Source organism: Tuber melanosporum (assembly GCF_000151645.1).
Source record: "Tuber melanosporum whole genome shotgun sequence assembly, scaffold_53, strain Mel28".
NCBI lineage: Eukaryota > Fungi > Ascomycota > Pezizomycetes > Pezizales > Tuberaceae > Tuber > Tuber melanosporum.
The window spans coordinates 311,448-331,951 of NW_003299099.1; the positions used below are offsets into that span (position 1 = coordinate 311,448).

General features: G+C 45.5%; 3 protein-coding genes; 1 reads left to right on the forward strand and 2 right to left on the reverse strand.

Moving 5' to 3' along the window:
• Positions 1 to 4,945: 4,945 nt before the first annotated feature.
• Positions 4,946 to 7,381, reverse strand: GSTUM_00009181001 (uncharacterized protein). XM_002840538.2 has 2 exons: positions 6,570 to 7,381; positions 4,946 to 6,395 (listed from the first exon to the last, which is right to left on the reverse strand). Exons 1-2 carry the CDS (start codon positions 6,673 to 6,675, stop codon positions 5,260 to 5,262), a joined length of 1,242 nt encoding a protein of 413 aa, XP_002840584.1. The 5' UTR covers positions 6,676 to 7,381; the 3' UTR covers positions 4,946 to 5,259.
• A 10,603-nt stretch (positions 7,382 to 17,984) lies between these two features.
• GSTUM_00009183001 (mitochondrial 54S ribosomal protein YmL10/YmL18) lies at positions 17,985 to 19,023 on the reverse strand (the record flags this gene model as incomplete). XM_002840539.2 has 3 exons in its annotated part: positions 17,985 to 18,437; positions 18,501 to 18,654; positions 18,713 to 19,023. The coding sequence occupies 3 exons, from the start codon at positions 19,021 to 19,023 to the stop codon at positions 18,081 to 18,083; spliced, it is 822 nt and encodes a 273-aa protein (XP_002840585.1). The 3' UTR covers positions 17,985 to 18,080.
• A 199-nt stretch (positions 19,024 to 19,222) lies between these two features.
• The window catches only part of GSTUM_00009184001 (uncharacterized protein), a 1,496-nt gene continuing 214 nt past the window's right edge, over positions 19,223 to 20,504 (forward strand). The window contains exons 1-3 of the mRNA XM_002840540.2: positions 19,223 to 19,635; positions 19,744 to 19,818; positions 19,879 to 20,504. The exon at positions 19,879 to 20,504 is cut by the window's right edge and continues 214 nt beyond it. Coding sequence (XP_002840586.1) covers positions 19,402 to 19,635; positions 19,744 to 19,818; positions 19,879 to 20,319 — 750 coding nt within the window. The 5' untranslated portion in view covers positions 19,223 to 19,401 and the 3' untranslated portion in view covers positions 20,320 to 20,504.

Consider the following 20,504-nt stretch of genomic DNA (forward strand, 5'->3'; position numbering starts at 1 on the left):
TTTATTGCTCTAAGGTGCTAGCGAGAGAACCTATGCAGCTGAAAGCTATGGCACATCCCCCGTGAGTATAGAACATCTTTGTATGCATTGAGACTACCTGACTGAAATTTAATAAATCTATGAAAGTCTCTTATTATAAGCCACGTTGTGTAAATTGCCCCCTCATGTTCTTATACGGTCTTAAGTTACTAGGCCCTGGGATCTCACCAAGAGTCTTTCCATACCCTGATAAATACCACCCACTTTGGTCAGAAGCGGGAAATGTTATGTAGTCGTGAAGCGTTGTAATGGCCTAGAAGTTCTGTTTTATAGATACATACAAAATTGGCGTGATAGTGGGTATCAACCTTGAAGAGCGGCAGTCAACTAGAGGTGGTTAAACTGTGTGGGTGGCTTCTGGTGATATGAAAAAGAATGGGAGAAATGGGAAACTAAATAGTCTAGGTGGATTATCTGCTTACCGGTATCCGGAACAATTCTATCGTACTCGTAGTTGCATATACTGGTAGCGTTGCCGGGAGGAGCAGTCTCCGACGAATATGCTCGGCTCCCTCCTCAAACAGCTTCTTGGTGGGCTAGAAGTAATGCCGGGAGAAATCACCCAGAGGTTTCGGGACCAGAAGAAGGTGATTGGGGGCCGAGGACTGCAGCTTCCTGATCTCGTGAAGATGTTCCTGACTATCTAATCTTTAAAACGCACATTCATATGTGTTGACGCTCTTGACGAATGTGTCTCAAAGCATCAACTCGAAGCCCTCGATGCATTGGGACAACTTCTCCAGAGGTCGCCAAACACTCGAATATCCATGACCGGAAGGCCACACATCCGGGTAGTAGTTGAGAGGGAGCTGGGGGAAAGAACAACAAGTAGTGTATTGGTAGAGTCTAGGGATGAGGATATAGTTACATATCTGCGTGCGAGACTAAGGAAGGACACAACTCCCGAGGCGATGGATGGTGGGTTGGAGAATAATATTATGAAGAGCATTCCCAAAGAGACCTCGAAAACGTATGTAGCAGTAGGGTATCCAAGAAACCTTTGTAGGCTACATACTGACGGGTTCAAACCTAGATTCCTTCTGGCTTCACTCAAGGTCGAAGCAATCCTAGGAGAAACGACGATCTATCGGAGACGAAAGAGGCTTAATGCGATGAGAGATAGCTTAGGGTTGGGGGATGCATACTCCGCAACTCTAGTTCTAGAACGGATAAGAGCTCAGTCCGGGGAAAAAGCAAGACTTGCTATGGCCACCTTGATGTGGATATGTCATTCGGAACGGCCATTACACGTAGCTGAACTATGTCATGCACTAGCTGTAGAGATTGGTTCTGCAGATTTCAATAGCGATAACGTCCCTGCGACAGAGACTTTGCTCGCCTCCTGTCAGGGATTAGTCACGGTGGATAAGAAAGCCTCGACTGTCCGGTTGATCCACGACACACTCCGAGAGCACCTTTCTACTCATCCCAACCTTCTCGCCCGAACTCACTCGGCAATGGCGGAAACCTGCTTGACCTATCTAAATTCGGACCAGGTGAAGGCCCTTTCGGCTAAGCTGAAACCCGAACCCTCAAGCATGCCCTTCCTTCTATATTGTTCAAGATATTGGGGCACACACGCAAATAGAGAACTTACAGATCACGCGGTATTGCTTGCAATGGAGCTCTTGGGCCAGTACGGAACCACATTTCCGCTAGATTACTACTGGGGGTAGCATTGGGATCCAATTATGACCGTGATATCGACGCCCCTTCATTGTCCACTGGACTCCACTGTGCATCTTTTTTTGGGATTGTCAAGGCTATGACTGCTTTGTTAAGGATGAGCGGCTGTGATCCTAACCAAAAGGATTCTGCGGGTATAACGCCACTCACATGGGCCGCGAGAAACGGACATGAGGAGGCGGTGAAGCTATTATTGGTACAGGAGGCCGTGGACCCCGACAAGCCAGACAACCAGGGCAGGACACCACTTTCATGGGCTGCAATTAACGGGCACGAGTTAGTAGCTAAGCAACTTTTGGATCGGGAGGATGTCAACCCCGGCAAGCCAGACAATGAGGGCTGGACACCACTTTCATGTGCCGCAATTAACGGGCACGGGTCGGTGGTTAAGCAGCTTTTGGACCGGAAAGATGTCAACCCTGACAGGCCAAACAACAAGGGCAGGACACCACTTTTGTGGGCTACAATTAAAGGACACGATTCAGTGGTTAAGCAACTCTTCACACCAGGAAGATATTAGCTCCAATGCCCAACAATGAGGGTAGGGCTCCTCCCATGGGCCACTGCGGGCGTGAACCAATAGCGGATCTACGACTAGGGCGGAAGGATGTCAACCTCGACAGACCAGACAAAATTCTCACATGACATCACATGATACCACTCTCTTATGCGTCTGTGAAGGGACATGGAAGTGTGGTGGATCTACTGCAAGCCTGAAAACCCGCAACTCCAATCTGGCCTGGGGTTGACGAGTTACAGGCTTCTTTACCCTCTTCGAATATTTGACCGCGGGTATGGGCTATCCCCGCACCGTGCTCACAGCTTCACTCCATCCCCTACCTTTCACCCTCCTCTACATCTTTCCCGGCCTCTAAATTTTACGATACTGCCTTGCTGCCATCTCTTTCTTTACTTATTCCTTTTTCCCTAGGTTACCCCCCATTCCTGAGCTTGAAAAATCCCCCAGACGTAGAATCTTTCATCTCCCTAGAATGTACTATACCACACATGTGCAATTATCCGATATCTTGTGGATATTTAAAAGTTGGGGGGTATCATATTGTCCTAATTTCTTTCTAAAATTGTCCATTTTATTGAATTTACCTTATCGATGCACTGCCCTCTCGTTATAGACCTTCCTTTGTTCCATCACCTCTCTGCTACCCATTTTTTGAACCATATCTTCGACCCACCGCTTTTCCCGTGCAAATGATACAACAGATACCTGTCACACTTTATGTCGTATAGCCGGGTTAACTTTGTGCTCTGATTACCCCTCATTAATACCATCTGTCAGTCTACCCACCCCCGAACCTAGTGTTTCCGAAGACCCGCCCGCCACTCTTTCAATCCCTCTTCCCATGCCACGCCGCCCCCGTCTTCCCAATTTATGATACGATATCATACTTCTACACGTCCGCCCTAACCGCCGGCAGCGACGACAAGCCACCATTCACACCCAATCCACCTACCCCACCACATATCGAACCGACCTGCAAATTTCGCCAGAACGACATCTATGCCCCGCACACACAAGTATTTCCACAACAAACAGACATTCAATCCATGGAAAAACCCAAAACCCCCGTAGCCTACCATCCGACATCACTGGGTCCCGAGGCGTGGGGGGTTACTGCTTGCGGTCTTTATTTTATCTTCTCACTATGGCGTTTTGTTTTCTTCGTCTATTTAGGTGCTTCGCGTGTAAATTTTCATTCATTTCTTTTCCTTCCTTCTAGTTTGCGCTCCGCCCGGATTTTTCGTTCAGGGTTGCTGCGTTTTGGCAATGTTGGGTTGTGGGCGTTCACAAGTATTGGATGATCGGGACATGTTTATATCATACTTTTGCTCTCCTCGAGGACGTGACGTGCAGTGCTGTACTGCCGTAAGGCTGGAAAGAGAGAGAGGTAAGTCGATTGAACATCAAACTGGGATGTTGGAGTTGTCCATGTCATCCTAGTAAGGTCTGATATATATATATATAGATATTATATTATACTTGTATATCTCTTTTTAATTCGCATTTGTAATTTTTTTTTTATGATACCAGGGTGATTTCCCCAATTTTATCCAAAGGGGGGGATTCTGGACGTCAAAGTGTGAGGTTCCATTATTCCACCCACATTCATGGGTTGAGCCTCAGGTGTGATCAACCCGTCGAACGTCCAAGATTTGTCTTGGCGCCGAATCAATATCAAAGGGATTCCGGAGCAACCACCACCCACAGCCACCGAGGACCAAAATTTAACCCACTACCACATTTCTACCTGCTACAGTACTCGCCCCACCTCATCACCAATATTCGTATACCCCCCCTAATACCTACCTTGACGATCCCACCACCCATTCTCGCGACAATGCCAGTGACCGGGTATCATACACTTCCCACCCCTTCCCTTCCCACCCCTCCCCCTCACCCGCTCGAGCCGGCTAACATGCCCCAGCATTTACTGGATAAACACCCCCCTAACCACCCCCCCACAAAATATGGTCCCCCTGCTAGCAGACTGCCTGGGGAAGCGCCACCAACCCCTCTTCGCCGGAAAATGGGCCCTGGAGCATCGCCTCCTCCGTGAAACCATCCCCTCCAGCACTAGCACTGCCAACACCTCGTCGCAATCCAACAACCATACTTCCCATTCCCAATCCTCTCAACAGCAACCACCCGCAGGAGGAAACTACATGCAATACCTCGACCTCCCCTACCTCCCGGGGAAACTCATCGTTTTGACACCGTCAGCTATCGTGACGCTGGACCGCGAATTCGACCTGTTAGTGCGCTCAAAGTTATCCGCGTTGTGGAGCCTTCGACAGACGCTGCGTGGGGAGGGGCTGGCGTACGAAGTGGATGACTTCAAGGTGCGCATCGCGAATATTCTGCAGGGTGAGGTATGGAAGGGTGTGTTGGTGGAGGTGGAGTACGCGCCGTGTAGCTTGCTCGCGGTTGCGGAGGGGGCGATTCGCGGGTTCGTAGAGGGGCTAGGGTGGCCGGCTGGTCGGTTTACGTTTGTGGGGAAGGGCGGGGGGAGGAGGGTTGAGGGGGAGGAGTGGTCTGTGCTTGACACGGGTAGGCAGTACTGCGAGGTTTTGAGGATGGGGTGGGGGGGTTGAGGATGGATGAATGAATGATTGAACGGATAAAATGAGGCTGGAGGTGTGAAAGTGTTGCCATTATAATAGTATTACTGTAACTGGGTAGGATGCCATGGCGAAGGGGGGGTTGTACGATACCGCTATAGCGAAATGGATTACGAACATTTGTGCTAATTGTGCTAATAGAGGGCGCAAAAAATTTTAACCATAATAAAACAGGTAAATGACGGCCACAAACGGCAAAATAAAGTGAAGGAACGAAAGCTACCTATCCGGCTGACCAACCAAATCAGCCCAACCTACCCAGTCAACCCAAATATAAAAAAAGAAAAGGAAAAGGAAAAGAAAAGAAAGAGAGCCAAAACCAAACACCAATTTCATATCATTCGTCGTATTGTGAAATCCCTCGATGAGAAATTATTTCTAGTCCACAAACTCTACTCAAGCAGTAACGCTCCCAATCCCACCACCCATCGAAATCCCCCTGCCAGCAGCACCACGTAATCCCCCCCCGCTAGCTCTACTTAAACTTCTAACAACCGCCTTGCCTCTTCCTGACCCGCTACCCGTGATCCGACCCAATAGCCCACCCTCCGACTTTCCGACCTCCCGGCCCATGGCGTATCCGGCCGAGAAGGTGATTGCGCTGAGGAGGACGATAGCGCCGGCTGAGATTGCTAGTGTAGCATAGGAGACGCCAAGGGTGGATGTCAAGTCACTACCTTCCGAGGCTTCCTGCCGACGGGAGGACCTGGAACGGGTTTTTGATTTAGATTTCTTGTCGGGGCGCCGGGTCTTCTTCCTTGCCTCCTCGGTGTCCTTGGAGGGGAGTTTATTTGGTGGGGATGGGGGGGAGGACGTAGAATCCGCTGTGGAATCCACAGATCCGCGTCTGCTCCTCCCGCCTACTGAACCGCTGGCTTCGCTAGGGAGGTTGTCCTCTCTGACCACACGAATACCTTCTACTGCCACTCTTCCACCCTGCTGAGGTGCGGTCTGTGCCTGACCCGGAGCCTGTGATTGCGGAGGGGACTTGGTCAAACCCCTTGCCGCCGCCGCGCAGCTCAAAAGTGTAGACAACGACGCCCGTAACGCCTCGTCATGATCCGTCGCATGGTTTGGGGCGAACATGTTAAACCCGCCGGGTCCATGACGGCGAGAAGTAGGCACCATATGACTCCTATCTTGAAATGGGCGTGGTTGAGAGGACGCCGAAAACACTGTCCTCGGGGCAGACGCATCATGTGAAGCACTCGCTTCATCATCACTATCATCTTCTTCATCGCCCGGAGATGAGTACCCGTCCGAGCTCATGGGCATTTCGTTGATCATGGATCCCATATGTTCGCCTTCCTCTTCTTCCTCTTCCTCTGCCTCACCGTTTTCTAACGGGCCATCCTCAGATTCTTGAGCTATGCCGGTCTGTGGGTGGGAGGGTTTGACATCGCGGAACGTGGATCTGCGTCTTCGGCGTGCGGCGGAAACTTGAAGTCCAGCGGTTATAATGTGTTCGTCCGATGAGGATGTGTACGCGCTATCACTCGGGTGAGAGGCTACCTCAACCCACGAATCGGTTTCTGTAAAGTGTTAGTGCACGTGCTTACTATCCATCACACCTCTCCCCATACTCCCCATCCCGATATCTCCCTCCCAAGCATTTTCAAACCACAAACACCTTTTCTGCACGACCCAGAAATTCTCCAATGGGAAATTTAAAGATTCAAAGGAATCCAAAGAAAACAATGACAAACCTCCCGTATTGATGCCACTTGCCGCAGGCGCCATCTGACCCCTGGCAAAATTCACAGGCTGGGAACTACTCGATCCAGATGTCTGGGGGAAAGGCGACGGATGCATCTCGTTCCCGTTTGTCCTATTGGGTGTGAGGTGCAACAAGGTTACCGAGCCGATAAACCCCTTTTCTTCACTTATTCAGTCTGAAACCTCGCAGACCTGATTGATGGAAACACGGATTATATTTACCACTACTAATAAGTGGTACCGATACTAATAGCGTGGGTAAGTAGGTAGACAGGTAGGTAGGTAAGTATGTATGTATGTAGGTGTAAAGTATTGTAACGAGGAGATCCTGTTCCTCCGTGAGCGACGAGTACGAGTACGACGCACTAACAGGTGCGGTGCATGGCGGAGTGGAGGGGGAGGAGGAAGAAGGGAGAAAGGATAGCGAGTGAGAAAGGGGGAAAAAGGTAGGTTCAGGTAGAATGGAAAGAACACAGCAAGTCCAACTAGCACACCATCAGATGGACATACCAGGCCAGACAGGACGCAAGAGCACCCGAACAGGAGATATAATAGTGTGGGCGTGATTATGATACAAATGGTCAGGTAAGGCGAATAACTGGCTGGATGAGAAGATGGGGCGAGGGGAGAAAGGAAGCTTGCCGCAACGGCACACCCCAACAAAAAATGGCTGAGACCTGTCGACTTTAGAAGGTGTCGTCACGAGATTATTACACTATTGTATGAGTGGTTATGGTACGACGGGCTTGATTGGTGGAAAGGGTTGGAGCTCAAAGGGATGAGCTTTGGTTTTCGGCTTTAAAATTGGACTGTTCTGGAGGGGAAGATCTGGGGGAGCAAGCAAGCGTGGAGAAGCGGGAAGGAGCGGGAAGGAGGAACGGAGGAGGGAAAGAGGGGATAGAACAGCAGGAAGATAGTAAAAGGGGCTAAGGAAGGAAGGAAGGATATGAATCTGACGGAACGGGGGTCCGGAGCTCTACGAGTAACGAGCTATTAACCCCCTTCATCCCCACCCTCCAAGTGCGAGCGAGTAGAATAAACAGTGTCATACCAGCACAGCACCATGTGGCCAGATACTTCTGCTTTACCCGGTACGATAGCACGACAGAAGAAAACAAAACAGTCTACTATATTGCAGTAACCCATCTTTCCCACCACTGGAGCAAGGTTAACAGCTATACACTATCATGGATGTAATGTTACGGCAACCATGTAATGTCTTGACCAACCAATCATCCCTCTCGACTCAACCCCATCCATCATCACTCAGTCCGAATCACTGTGTCTATGATCACTTCTACCAGGGAGTCCATGACCGACTGACTGCAAGATGCAACATCATATATATATACCCCATGACACTCATGATCGAAATCGGCCCTTACTTCGGAGAACCGGTTGCCTAGCGCACGTACTCTACAGTACCGGTACAACACCAATACACAAGCGTTACACCATGTCCCACTGTACCTAAAGTACTCGTACTGAGTGCCGTACTGTATTCTTCTCGGGTTGGGTATGCTCCATCATTAATGCAAGGGTTATATTACTATGAGAAAACGTCTAAAATACGATCGATTACAGGGGGGTATGTTTAATATACCATGCCATACCATCGGCAGGGGTTCAGTGGGCAAACTTGGACTGCTTGCCCTGAGCATAAGACAAGCTCCCAACACCCTCGGACTCCAGTAATCCATTTTATGCGAAGTTAGAAGAGGAGTCAAGATAGCATTATTAAGAAATAAACTAAAACACAGGTTGAGAACAATTAGGGAACAATCTATTAAAAATTACAAAAGCAGAAAGCAAATTTCCTAATTGGGGAATAATAGGAAATAAAAAAATTAAAAAAAAGGTTTCCGAGTCAGTAATATACATGTAAGGTGTAACCGGTACGGGTACTCGGTTATTGGTTTTGTTTTATGTTTGTTTTAAGTATCGCTTTGATACTTGGTTTGTTTTAAGTATCGCTTTGATACTTAGTTTGTTTTAAGTATTGCTTTGATACTTAGTTTGTTTTAAGTATCGTTTTGATACTTGGTTTTGTTTTATGTTTGTTTTAAGTATCGCTTTGATACTTGGTTTGTTTTAAGTATCGCTTTGATACTTAGTTTGTTTTAAGTATCGCTTTGATACTTAGTTTGTTTTAAGTATCGTTTTGATACTTGGTTTTGTTTTATGTTTTGTTTTAAGTATCGCTTTGATACTTAAGGAGTTTTACCAAAGAGTATCAATTGATACCTTTGATTAGTTTCGTTCATGCTAGACATGAACAGATTTGTGTATTTAAAGACCGCCTGTTTCTACGATAGAAAAGGCAGACTTCGACAGACAGTATTTCAATATACTTGGTTGAACAGTTACTTCTTTGTTTCTCAGTACACTCTCGAAGCCTCCTTTAGTTCTCAGCTCTCCCCTCCTCTCTGGAAGAGCAGGCCACCTGCCAATTATCATATCTTTACTGATAACGTGATTAGCACCTTGCGAACACGTTACACAAGGAGTACTCTTTAAAAAAAAAAAAAAAAAAAAAATTTACTTGAAGGTACAGACACAACAGGATTATGTATTGTGTATTAATAAAATTAACCACGATTCAACAATCAGTAGCAACCCATCCCTCTTCATCACCCCGCACTCTCAACAGTACCTAAAAAAATTACTCTAAGTTAACTAAGAAGAAACTATTCTGCTCAATTCTTTTTTTCAATAAACTATGCCTCCTATTCTTCACAGTCATGTCAAAAAACCTATTCCCTTCATGCATCTCTATGAGTTTACCAGGGAGAGGCTTCTCGGATTACATGATCCTCAGATGAGATATCAGCAAATTTCCCACTACTTTAATATCCCCTACACTACTGTCAGAGACAAAATTGCAAAGGGACACAAGAGGGCAAGGAGAATAAGGGTAGAGGAAGACATCCTAAAACTACCAAGTCACAGGAGGATGCTATAGTAGAGGAAGCTCATAAAAATTGTCATACTACCTATTCTGACATTACTGAACAAGTTACTTCCACTGTTTCTAGTAGGACAGTAAGGAGAAGATTTGAAAAAAAGTATCTTAGAAAGTGGATGGTACAAGAGAGAGTTCATTTGAATAAGGATCTAGCTCAAGAGAGGTTGGAATGGGCATTAGCTCATAGGTATTAGACAAAGGAGATGTGGAGAAGGAAGGCAATATGGGGAGATGAGGTAGCTGTAGAAAGGGGAAGAGGAAAGAGGAGAAAATGGATTTTCAGATACCTATATGAAAAATAGAATAAGGATTGTGTTGAACCTAAGGCTAGGAGAGGGGAGAGAGAGATTAGCCAGATAATGAGTGGTTGTTTTTATAGTCAAACTCATGGTCTTTTTTTACCTAATTTTCCTGATCCTTCTTCTGCTAGGAGTGAAGTTACTGGGAAGTCAATTATTGATGTTTATGATCATTATTCACAAGCACAACCCTTTGCTATATCTTATGAAGGATGATGTCAATGTAGTCAAGAAGGCAATAGTAGAGGCCATCATTTATTATTGGAAACTTCTTAACCTAAAAGTTTTTGATACTTTAGCTGAATTAATGGTGGATAGAATAGAGGCAATTATTAAGGCTGATAGATAGTATACCAAATATTAATTTCTACTATGTATTTACATCTATTAATTTTTTTTTAGTTTTCATGATAGTGGACTGGTAGGTGAGTGTGGTTGTCATCGCCGAAGATTTTCCTCTGTTGTATTACAGTTAATTTTATCCACGTACAATATTATGACCAGTGTAGCCACAGGAGGAGCAGAGCTGCTGACTTCTCCTAGATTGATGAGAAGTTTTCCTAGGAGCTGCGAAATTTTTATTTTTTTAAACGACCGATTACAGGACACATATAGAGAGGTTGTAAGACTATTGCTAGTGCTGAAATGGCTAGCGGGAAGTGCCAAACAGCAGAAGAGGATGAGGAAGAACTGGAGAAAGATGAAAAAGAGGAATTAGAGGAAAAGCAGCCAAAGAAGAAGGAGGAAAAATTGGAGTAAGAGAAGCAGGAGCAGGAGAAGAATAAGTAATGGTGAGAAGTTTGAGGAAAAGATTAACTCAAGGAGAGATAGTAGTGTCAAAAGCAATAGGGAGCAGAGGTGTTGGAAGTAGTAATAAAGGGGAGAAGTGAATATTAGATGCGGAGGAATGAAGAGCGTGTTGTAGAGTAGAAAGAACAGTGTGAGGAACTAATCAAAAGTTTACAAAATATGTATCTCAGCAAGTATTAACTGAGTACTCAGCAGGAACATGATAATCAAGAGAGTTTCCAAGATGAAGAATATATACAATAGTTTGACAGTAAGGTAGATTTGTTTTTTGGTAGTCAGAATAACTACATGTTCATGATACCAAGTCTACCATATAAACACGACCTTTGAGAGTCACAAATAATGCTCAGAAATGGTGAGAGAAGGAGGATAGGTTTCACATTGCTTTACCACGCTGTTCCTGTAAAATAGAATGAGTCAAAGGTGTAAAAATTTGTGTAAAAAGAATCTTTTCTGCTGCTTTTCAGGTACTAGATTATTGGTTTTGTTTTATATTTTATTTTAAGTATCACTTTGATACTTGGTTTGTTTTAAGTATTGTTTAATACTTGGCTTTGGTTTATGATTTGTTTTAAGTATCATTTTGATACTTAAGTAGTTTTACCAAAGTATATAGCTTGATATCTTTAATTAGTTTGGTTCATGCTACATATGAACAGATTTATGTATTTAAAGACCCCCTAATTCAACGATGGAAAAGGCAGACTTCGACAGATAAAATTTCAATATACTTGATTGAACAGTTACTCTTTAGTTTTCCGGTATACCTTCAAAGCCTCCTTTAGTTCCTAGCTCTTGCCTCCTCTCTAGTAGAGCAGGCCACCTGCCAACTATCGTACCTATTACCACTAAGGTGATTAGCACCTTGCGAACACATTACAGGTCCAGTACTGAGAGTTCCCAGGCTTGTTGGAGTACAAAATGAAGTACTTCAACTGCATTAGAAGTAAGCTGTCCATATCAACTTCTGTGTCCTCCTGGAATATAGGCTACTGTCCACATAGTAAGTTCTATTCCCAGAACATTATCAGCTGCTGCTGGCTTTTCTGCTCAAAGAAGTGCCAGCTATTCCAGAAATAATATCTCTGTAGCTGTATCTGCGAGTCACCAGGGGTATCCTTCCAATAAGTAATGTTATTTTTTAATGAAACTCTGTTGTAAATGCTATAAGCATAATAATTGTATAATCCTTGTACCTAAACAATCCTCTGCACATAAAAGGCCCTTATCATGATAGCTTATAATACTACATTGTAGTACCTCTGGAATTACCTGCTTTAAGTGGGTTAAAAAATACATCCAAGACTCTGTATTTTCACTCTCAGCTATTGATCATGCTAATAGAAGATATTGCCTATTAGCATTTACTGTTGCAGGTAGTAGAAGTGTTTGCTGATAGTGAGACCTTAGAAAAGTCTCATCTATTGCTAGAAATTGATATGTTTGACAGAATGAATGGCGTGACTCGGCAGGACAGATAAAAACAGGTTGAAAAACTGGAGAAAACACTTCAGACCCAGCCTGTACTAGAAGGTTAGACTAAAAATTAGGACTACATTCTTGTAGTGCTTGAAGATAGCTTGGTAAAAATAAATACTGCCGGGTCTGCTCTTGTTGATGTGTGCATATAATTGTAGTTTTTGCTCTATATATTGCCTGATAGCTAAACCTTTCGTTGTGGTGTAGGCGAATTGTTGTGATTATTTGGTGTGGTGTGGTAGACTTTTCAACCCCCATAAGTCATCGTACCTCCTTAATCAACTATGACTGTCCCCCTTTCAGCAAAGAAAAACCCAAACACGAGTGATCTGAAACAACAATCTTTACTACTACATCTTTATTTTCTTTCGAAAATTTTGCAAACACTCTCCACATACAAACTTTTTCCTTGTTCACACATCGGAAGTCTGCTCGGGTACGGTTTTTAATAGGAATTTGAAACGAAAATTTGTCCACAATTGACTAGTCTTCAATATTCAACTTTAACGTGTTAAATGATTCAAAAATTTGCCCTTCAGCTATAGCTTGTATAGACATTATGCAAGTAGAAATATAAAAGAACATTAATAAAAACAACAAATGATATTATTCAGAATCGTAGTTTAAGTTAATTTTCTTTGCAGAATTGTTTACTTTTTATAATACATTTTTTCTTATCAATCTGATCATGATAAGATCATGTTTCACTAAACAAACCTTTTTTACCTTCTCTTCCCGCTCCACACTGACAAGCTGAACCTCTAATGTCTGAGGGTGAGAGGTAGAGGTCTTTGTATGTTCGGTGCGAGGGGTCCAAGTTTGCCCACTGAACCCCCGCCGATGGTATGGCATGGTATATTAAACATACCCCCCTGTAATCGATGGTATTTTAGACGTTTTCTCTATTACTATTCCTGAGCTTTTCCAGCCCAGCCCATAGGGAACGAGAAAACAATGCTCTGTACCACGATAGGATCCGGCCCAGCGACCAGTTTACCGTATTAGAACCCTGGATCGGGATCGAGATGAGCACCCGGATGATGTGGGGAACGCGGTGCGACAAGCGAGACTTTTTGAAAGCGGAAGATGGTGGTGGAGAGATCGCGTCCTTCAGCTGTGTGCACCCATGTAATCGTAGTCACTGCACAAGTACGAGTACCAGCAGTAACAACTCGAGTAACAGTGCGAACTTTATGATACTATGTTAGAACGGAAAAGAGCGGAATCGAGGTAGCATCATGGGGCAACCAATACCTCGACCTCCCACAGCCCCTTTGCGAAAGGAGTCAGTACCGTGGGCCTGCTGCAGAGGATCAGGATCGGAAAATCGAGTCAGGCTTAAATTAATGAAGAGTATGCTATATGATAATAACTTATGTAACCAACCAAGGTAGAGAGACCATCCTGGTTCAAGATCATTTTTATCAGAGGCGCCCCGGTCCCAGTTCGATAATTTACAAGTAAAGGAAAAGCGTCACCTGATCCGATGGCTCCAACCACTTACCACTTAGCTAAGCAAGATTAAGATTCCTTTCTCGAACAAAACTCCGCCTGCGCTTGACAATTCCCGGAGGTGCTTCTCTAAATATACCCGTTCTTGCTCGTATAGTACGATCTCATAGCACGTGGTTCTTGACTCGCCCGCCCTCTCGGTTGATGGCTTATGTCTACTGTTTTCATCCAGAGGACTGGCACCTCCCATAGTGTTCTGGATATTCCCAAGCCCGCCTTCCTCGCGAGAGAGGATGGGGAAAAGAAAGAAACCATGCGGATCCAAGCCTGAGTGATACTCTATGACTATGACTTCTGCCGATAAGGCTTGCCCGTTAAGCCCAGCGGACTCGCGTGGCTTGCTCGAGTATCATACATATCATAAAATAGCACACTTAAGTATAGCATAACCATAATTGCACATTTTCTGCAAAACTCAAAAACTCATTCATTATCAGTACCCGGAACACGGCTCTCAAGAGATTCTAGGTCAAAGTATTCATCACGCTTATCCCCATCCACCTATTGGCTAGGGTGAGAGCTTTAACTAGCGCCTATACAGTGGCAGTACGAGATAACATGGACGGGCGGTGAACGGGAGGCTCAGAAAAAGAAAATTTGATAATTCCACGAACTTTAACTGAACTGTACGAGGTGATAACCTCGTCTCATCCACTTGAACGAGTACCATGCCACCAGCCACCTAACCAGCAATGCGCACAACTAACACTCAAAGCTCGCCTACCTCAAAAAAACCCAAAACCCACAATCCCAGCCAAGCAAATTTATCGAAGCAATATCAATCAGTTGGCTAAGCCAGAGACCGCTATTAGGACTACCGTATCCCTTATATCATAGAGATCCTATATGGATAAGCTTGATCACCTGACATTCCTTAAAAAGAGACTTACTATGTGGGAAGTTGAAGTCGCAGATTTTGTCAGAGGATTGAGTTGCCAGGGCTCCAAAAAGCCAGAGATCTTGCCCATCCAAACAAGCCCTTTATATATTGCAGGGCCACACGAACCACTCGTAGCAAATGGTTCATTCCTAACCTCAGCAAGGTTGGGGAACCCAAGTTCAGATAACTCAACCTTGGTCAGGTTCTTTATGGGGGACTGGTATGCCGGGCTTTCCTCTAGTTTAACTAACAGAACCAGGGAAACTGTTTTGGTACCTTCCAGCCATACCTTGGTATCAACGATGGGTCTTCGTAGGTCTCAGACAATCCAACACAACAAACTTCACTTCGTGAAGCTCTTTGTCATTGGTGACTTGTAAGGCAAGATTGGGAACCTTTTCTGAGCCATGGTGTACTCCACTAAACTCAAAGAACTTCTAGTTTCTAACCACATTAACTTTCTTTTTGATACTAGGTGTGAGTTTGGCCTTTGAAAGAATAAAACCTTCCATCAGAGTTGATACTACCGTACTTTTTTGTGCAGTGGGCCCGTGGAATATTTGGTGGTGAGTGTGCCAGAGGATGCATAATATGAATATTTAGAGAATCTAGAACTGGTTGGTATAGATAAGTAATTTACCATGGATAAGGAGAAGCATCTTACCCTTCCTCCTCTCCATCATCATGTAAAAGTTTTTTTAAAAACCAAGAGACTCCTTTATGGTAGCTTTAAGAGTGAGCGCTTTCTCTCCAGCAGAAGACTGAAAGGCACCCCCTTTTCCTAAATGAAAATCTTGGAACTTTTTAAGACACTCTTGCACTCGTCTAGACTCGAGTGTCGAGTTCGTGATAGCCATGGCTTGTAAGCTGTGGGTGTGGGTCGTAGCCTTAGTGCTAAATGTATTCCTCGGGCGTGAAGGGGCATGCGACCACAAATGATGGGGGCGGGTGGGGTGGACTGTTGCTTCTAATGTTGAACAGGCCGAGGAAACCTTTCAAGACTAGCGCGTCACGGACATTCACTACGAGTGTAATACAGTCGCACCCCACTGTCCCGGACCTCGCTCTCCCGGATCCCCCGTTGTCCCGGACGAAATTCTCTGAGCTCTGAATTTTTTTGCACCAGAACGTACCCCGTTGTCCCGGATAATCCGCTGTCTCGGACAGATTCTGCGGATTTTGGCCATCCGGGACAGCGAGGTGCGACTGTATCATACCAGCCAACGTTTAACATCCCAATACAGTAATATTAAAGCTATTGGGGCAAATCCTATTTTCAGAATTACACAGGTAAATTCGGTAGAAAAAAAATCTCCAAAATCCAAGAGAGTAAACCGGAAACACTTCCAAATTTTAGAACTTATTTGAAGGTAGAAATAATTAGGTAGATAGCTAGTTGTCGCTTAAAATTTGGCAATAAATCTCCTTTTTAGGATAATTCTTGAGCCAAGCTTTCTTGAAACCATGCTTTATTACCTTGTTTAGCACCTCAAGAAATCGCATTCTTTCACACATATCACATTTCTCTTCTAAGATTCCCCCAAAGTTCTAACAAATACACGCAATGCTGGTTTATTTTTGAGTGATTGTGTTTTCCAGCTTAGAAGATGAATTATTTCTTGGCCATAGGTGAAACCTTGCATTTTGCTGGCATTCGCAAACGTTGGCTGGTATTCTACAGGGAGGGACCGGGATTCGCTGGTATTGTGTAGGTTTTCTCGTGCTCCATCTCGTTCGGGATACTTATAGTATACTAGCATATGAGAATGGGGAAAAAATAACCAATAAAAACAAAAACAAAGGAGATGATTACCGTGGATTGGTGAAAGATGATGGTAAATTAAGGTCTGTAGAAGTCGAAAAAGAAAATAAATAAATATGGGCAATGGAGAGGATACCAATACGAGTACTGTACAGTACTCGTACTGTGATACTACAATAGCGGTCCTTCATTCACTATCCCTTAGTCTGTATTTGTCGCTCCCCAGTTCCGTAGAAAGTTCCCAGATTAGGAATAGTTCAAGTGTAGCAATCGTGTAGATGCTTTCTATCGTAGTTGAATTTATGGCCGGGGAGCTTCTCGCCGCGAGGTGACCAGTACCGTAGAAAAACGTGCACACTTAAACTGTTCCTAACCTCGGAATATTCCGGCTAACTAAAAACGCGGCAATATACGGACGGAGGGATTGCAGATGCTATCATACGAGTAGATCTCGAACTCCCTATCATACCATACGGTTGATCCTCCGGATTCTCATGACTGACTTATCCTCGCATTTCTTGATGATGGTGCCTTTCTACGGGTATAGCAGATAACCGCGGTAGAACGAAGCCCCCAAATCTAGAAATCCCTCTTGAGAGGTATCATACCGGTGATGGTGATGGAGAAAAAATGGCAAACTGGCATCCAGAGAGAACTTCGGAGAGAGGAGGGACTACTGTACTCGAGTACAGCAACCATTCCGCACTCGAGTAAGTGCATACATAACCAGCCATACCAGCAGCCAGTATCACAATAACTCATATCATTGATCCAAATTCGCAAGGTGTTCACGAATACCCATATGTGTAGACCTCATACCACCACGGCACTCCCTACCGCGCCCCGCGGCTGCCGTTATTACAATACTTGTATAAGTCAATCTTTAAAATTTAATTCCCTCGGGTCAGAATGCCGTCCCACCACCCAAGATCGACGTCTCCAGTACCGTAACCTAATTGTAGAGTAGCGTAACTATAACTATGATACAATAACTGGGAATTGAGTTAATTCGTAAGGTCGAGGGGGGGGGGTTCAAATAACTGCCTGTTTGGCTCCTTCCTCCCTGCAATGCTTGGGAAAGTTTTTGTTGAGCGGGTTGTGAGTGAGGGGCCGTGCACTTGGGTTTGGGGCTTATCGATAGGCTGGGTGGGGTTGTGTGTTGGTTAGGTCGAGGTGGGGGTACAAGTGCCTCATTATCTAGCAGGATTCGATTGCCGCTAGTACGTTGGAATAAAGTACTGCGGGGGTTAAAGTGAGGCATCCGATTCAGTCAGGTAGAGTCCAAGACAGGCCTGGTTTGGCCGCGAAGGGTTAAGGGAAGGACTTTTGCTGCGAATTTGGGGCGGATTTCGGAGAAGCTCCTGTATCAACGAACGAGCGATAAACTAGGGCGAATCTCGCCAGATAATGCGGTATTGGTTCCAGTACAATAAACGGAATGGGGGTTCGTTTGGATGTGCTCTTATGGGGAGTGCTTGGGCATATTGTACAATACGGTACTGCCGTAGTACAGCACTTTGTTTCTGCTGAGAATAGCAATGGGCTGGCAGCGTGCCGGTAGGCTAGCGGAACTTGATATATTATGTTATGAATTGTTGGCCGGTATGCCAGCAAAAGGTTCTTCGGGGGTGTAGGACTCCGCGCAAATCTACCGCAGAATACCGGATTGCTGAGACCCAGAATGGGTCACTCACTTGCTTGATACCCATTCCTATAGCATACAGTCACTAAATACATCCCGATTGCGTCGAACCCATCTCGGGATAAACACGGTTCCCTTGAACAAACTCCAGGCTAAAACAATCTATTAGCCTGCCTGTCCTTCCTCTGCTGTAGTCGCTCCTTGGGGAGCACATTCTTCGCCTTCCCAGGAGCCTGCCAGAACAAGCTTGGCGATTCCCCTTCACTCAGGGTATGCGCCAGATACCCCCTATGCTCCGGATCTCTATAGTACTCAATGTCCTTACGCGCTGTTGGGTTGGCAAGTCGTACGTTTGGTGGGTAGCGTTCGGGATGCGTGACGGCTCTGATGCCATTCTTGTTGAAGAAGCGGGTCGTAACCTTACCGCCAGCATCTTCGACGGCTTTTATGGCTTGGCGGGAGGCACGGGAGACAGTGATCTCTATGGGGGTTTTGAAGACTTGTTTGCCCTGTTGAGGTATTAGCATGGACACCGAGAGTTGGGCATATGGAGGGGGCCATGTATGGCATACCCGTGCTAGAAGCTTTACGCCGTCTTTGATACCGTGTACGCATCTAGTATCCACGAGTTCCTTAAAGGTGATGGGCTTGGCTGGGTCTATTCGGCCTTGGTCTATCCAGCTTTGTAATGTGTCGAGATTCAGTGGAGACATGTCCAGAGCGAAGCTGTCGATCCATCAATCAGTTTAACACCACTCCATCGATAAAGTGAAATGGAGCACACAGATTGGCTTCACCCTTTTCAGGGTGTGTAATGTGTAACGGTGTTTGACCCCCTTGGAATCCAGCGGGGACTTTTCCATGCTGCTTCTGACCCTTATGACCCCTCCCTGATGTCTTCCCCTTGCCCGACGAAGGGCCACGACCCCTGCGAATCCGCTTCTTGAAGGAAGCCTTCACGTCTCGTAAGTCTCCAAGGATAGAGGCAAACCGACACTGTTGTAATTGAGCCCTGGAGAGTATCCAAACAGGCGGGCAATGGTTTTGTCGGAGAGCTAACCCCACAGCCCGTGAGAAGGTTGGTAGGAGGGGCATGGTTTGTGTTGTTTTCCTTCCTTCCTTCCTTCCTTCAAGATCTGTATCGGGACAAAGATGAGGGTGGGTTGAAACGTTTTGATAGTGCCCCAGTGTTACCTCAAAGAACAAAGCATTGTCTTGGCGAATTTCGTCCCCTCTCTTTTTCCTTTTTTTCAGGCTTCAGCCCCACCTCCGGTGTGCTCTGTTCCCCTACAGACTGCCTGAGTTTTCGACACTTCTCTCTTCCTCTGAAACTTTAATTTTTTTTTGCAACCAAACCGGCCTCTCATCCACCACCTCCTCAACCCGCTCCCCTATTCGTTCTCACAACCAACCTCTACCCTACAAATTCATCCTGTCTTTTGAGAGGACATCGCACTTACATCTACTTTCATCATGCCCGAGACCGAAGCTCCGACTGTTGTGATTCCCGACGAGCAACGTCCTCTCGACCAGATTCCCATCTCCCCTCCTAACGGCGAGGTTGAGGAGGAGACCGGAGAGGGCGGTCTTGGGCTTCCTGGCAACAAGGAGCAGCTTACTGTCTTTCACTCTCCTGATAACTTCAATGTCAAACATCCCCTCATGAATAAGTGGACTCTTTGGTATACCAAGCCTCCGAGCAATAAGGTTAGTGCCATACCGTATCTTGTGTGAAATTTTAGTGGACTATATGTTTCATGCGTTCGCTTGAGTCTCTGGCTTGGGCTTGTGACTAACTTTGTCTCTTTTATTTAGGGAGAAAACAATTGGAATGACTTACTCAAGGAGGTTGTCACTTTTGATTCTGTCGAAGAGTTCTGGGGGATCTACGTATGTTTCTCTTGCTCCCACCTGACGTTTTGCACCGCTGAAAAACAACTCTATTTGCAGAATAACATAACCAAAACATCTGAGCTCAGTTTGAAATCTGATTACCACCTTTTCAAGACCGGTGTTCGCCCTGAGTGGGAGGATCCCCAGAACAAGAATGGCGGTAAATGGGCATATCAATTCAGGGATAAGCGTGCTCCAATCGATGATCTCTGGCTTAACGTCATGCTCGCTGCCATCGGCGAGACTTTAGAGTCCGATAAGGATAAGGAAATCATGGGCGCCGTTGTCAACGTTCGTAAGGCGCTCTTTAGAGTCGGCGTCTGGACTAAGACTACCGGCGGCGGGGGAGGCACTCCAGAGGAAGCGGCCTTGATGGAGATTGGCAAGAAATTTAAAGAGGTCCTGAAGCTTGGTGTTAAGGATTTTGTTGAATTTTCTGGGCATACCGAGAGCGCCCAATCTGGGCAGAGCAGGGTCAAGGCCAAGTATACTGTTTAGAAGTGTATTTTTTCTCTTCCTATCTCGTTTTGTACCTTGCAGTTATCAGATTAGGCGATCCTTTGGCGTTCTAAAGTATTGCTCTTTTCTTTCTTTCTTGGGGATTTTTCCCTACCCAATTTTTCCCCTTCCGATGAACATGCTTAAGTTTCATCCCCTCAAGGTTTTCGGTGAGCAAGCGTATC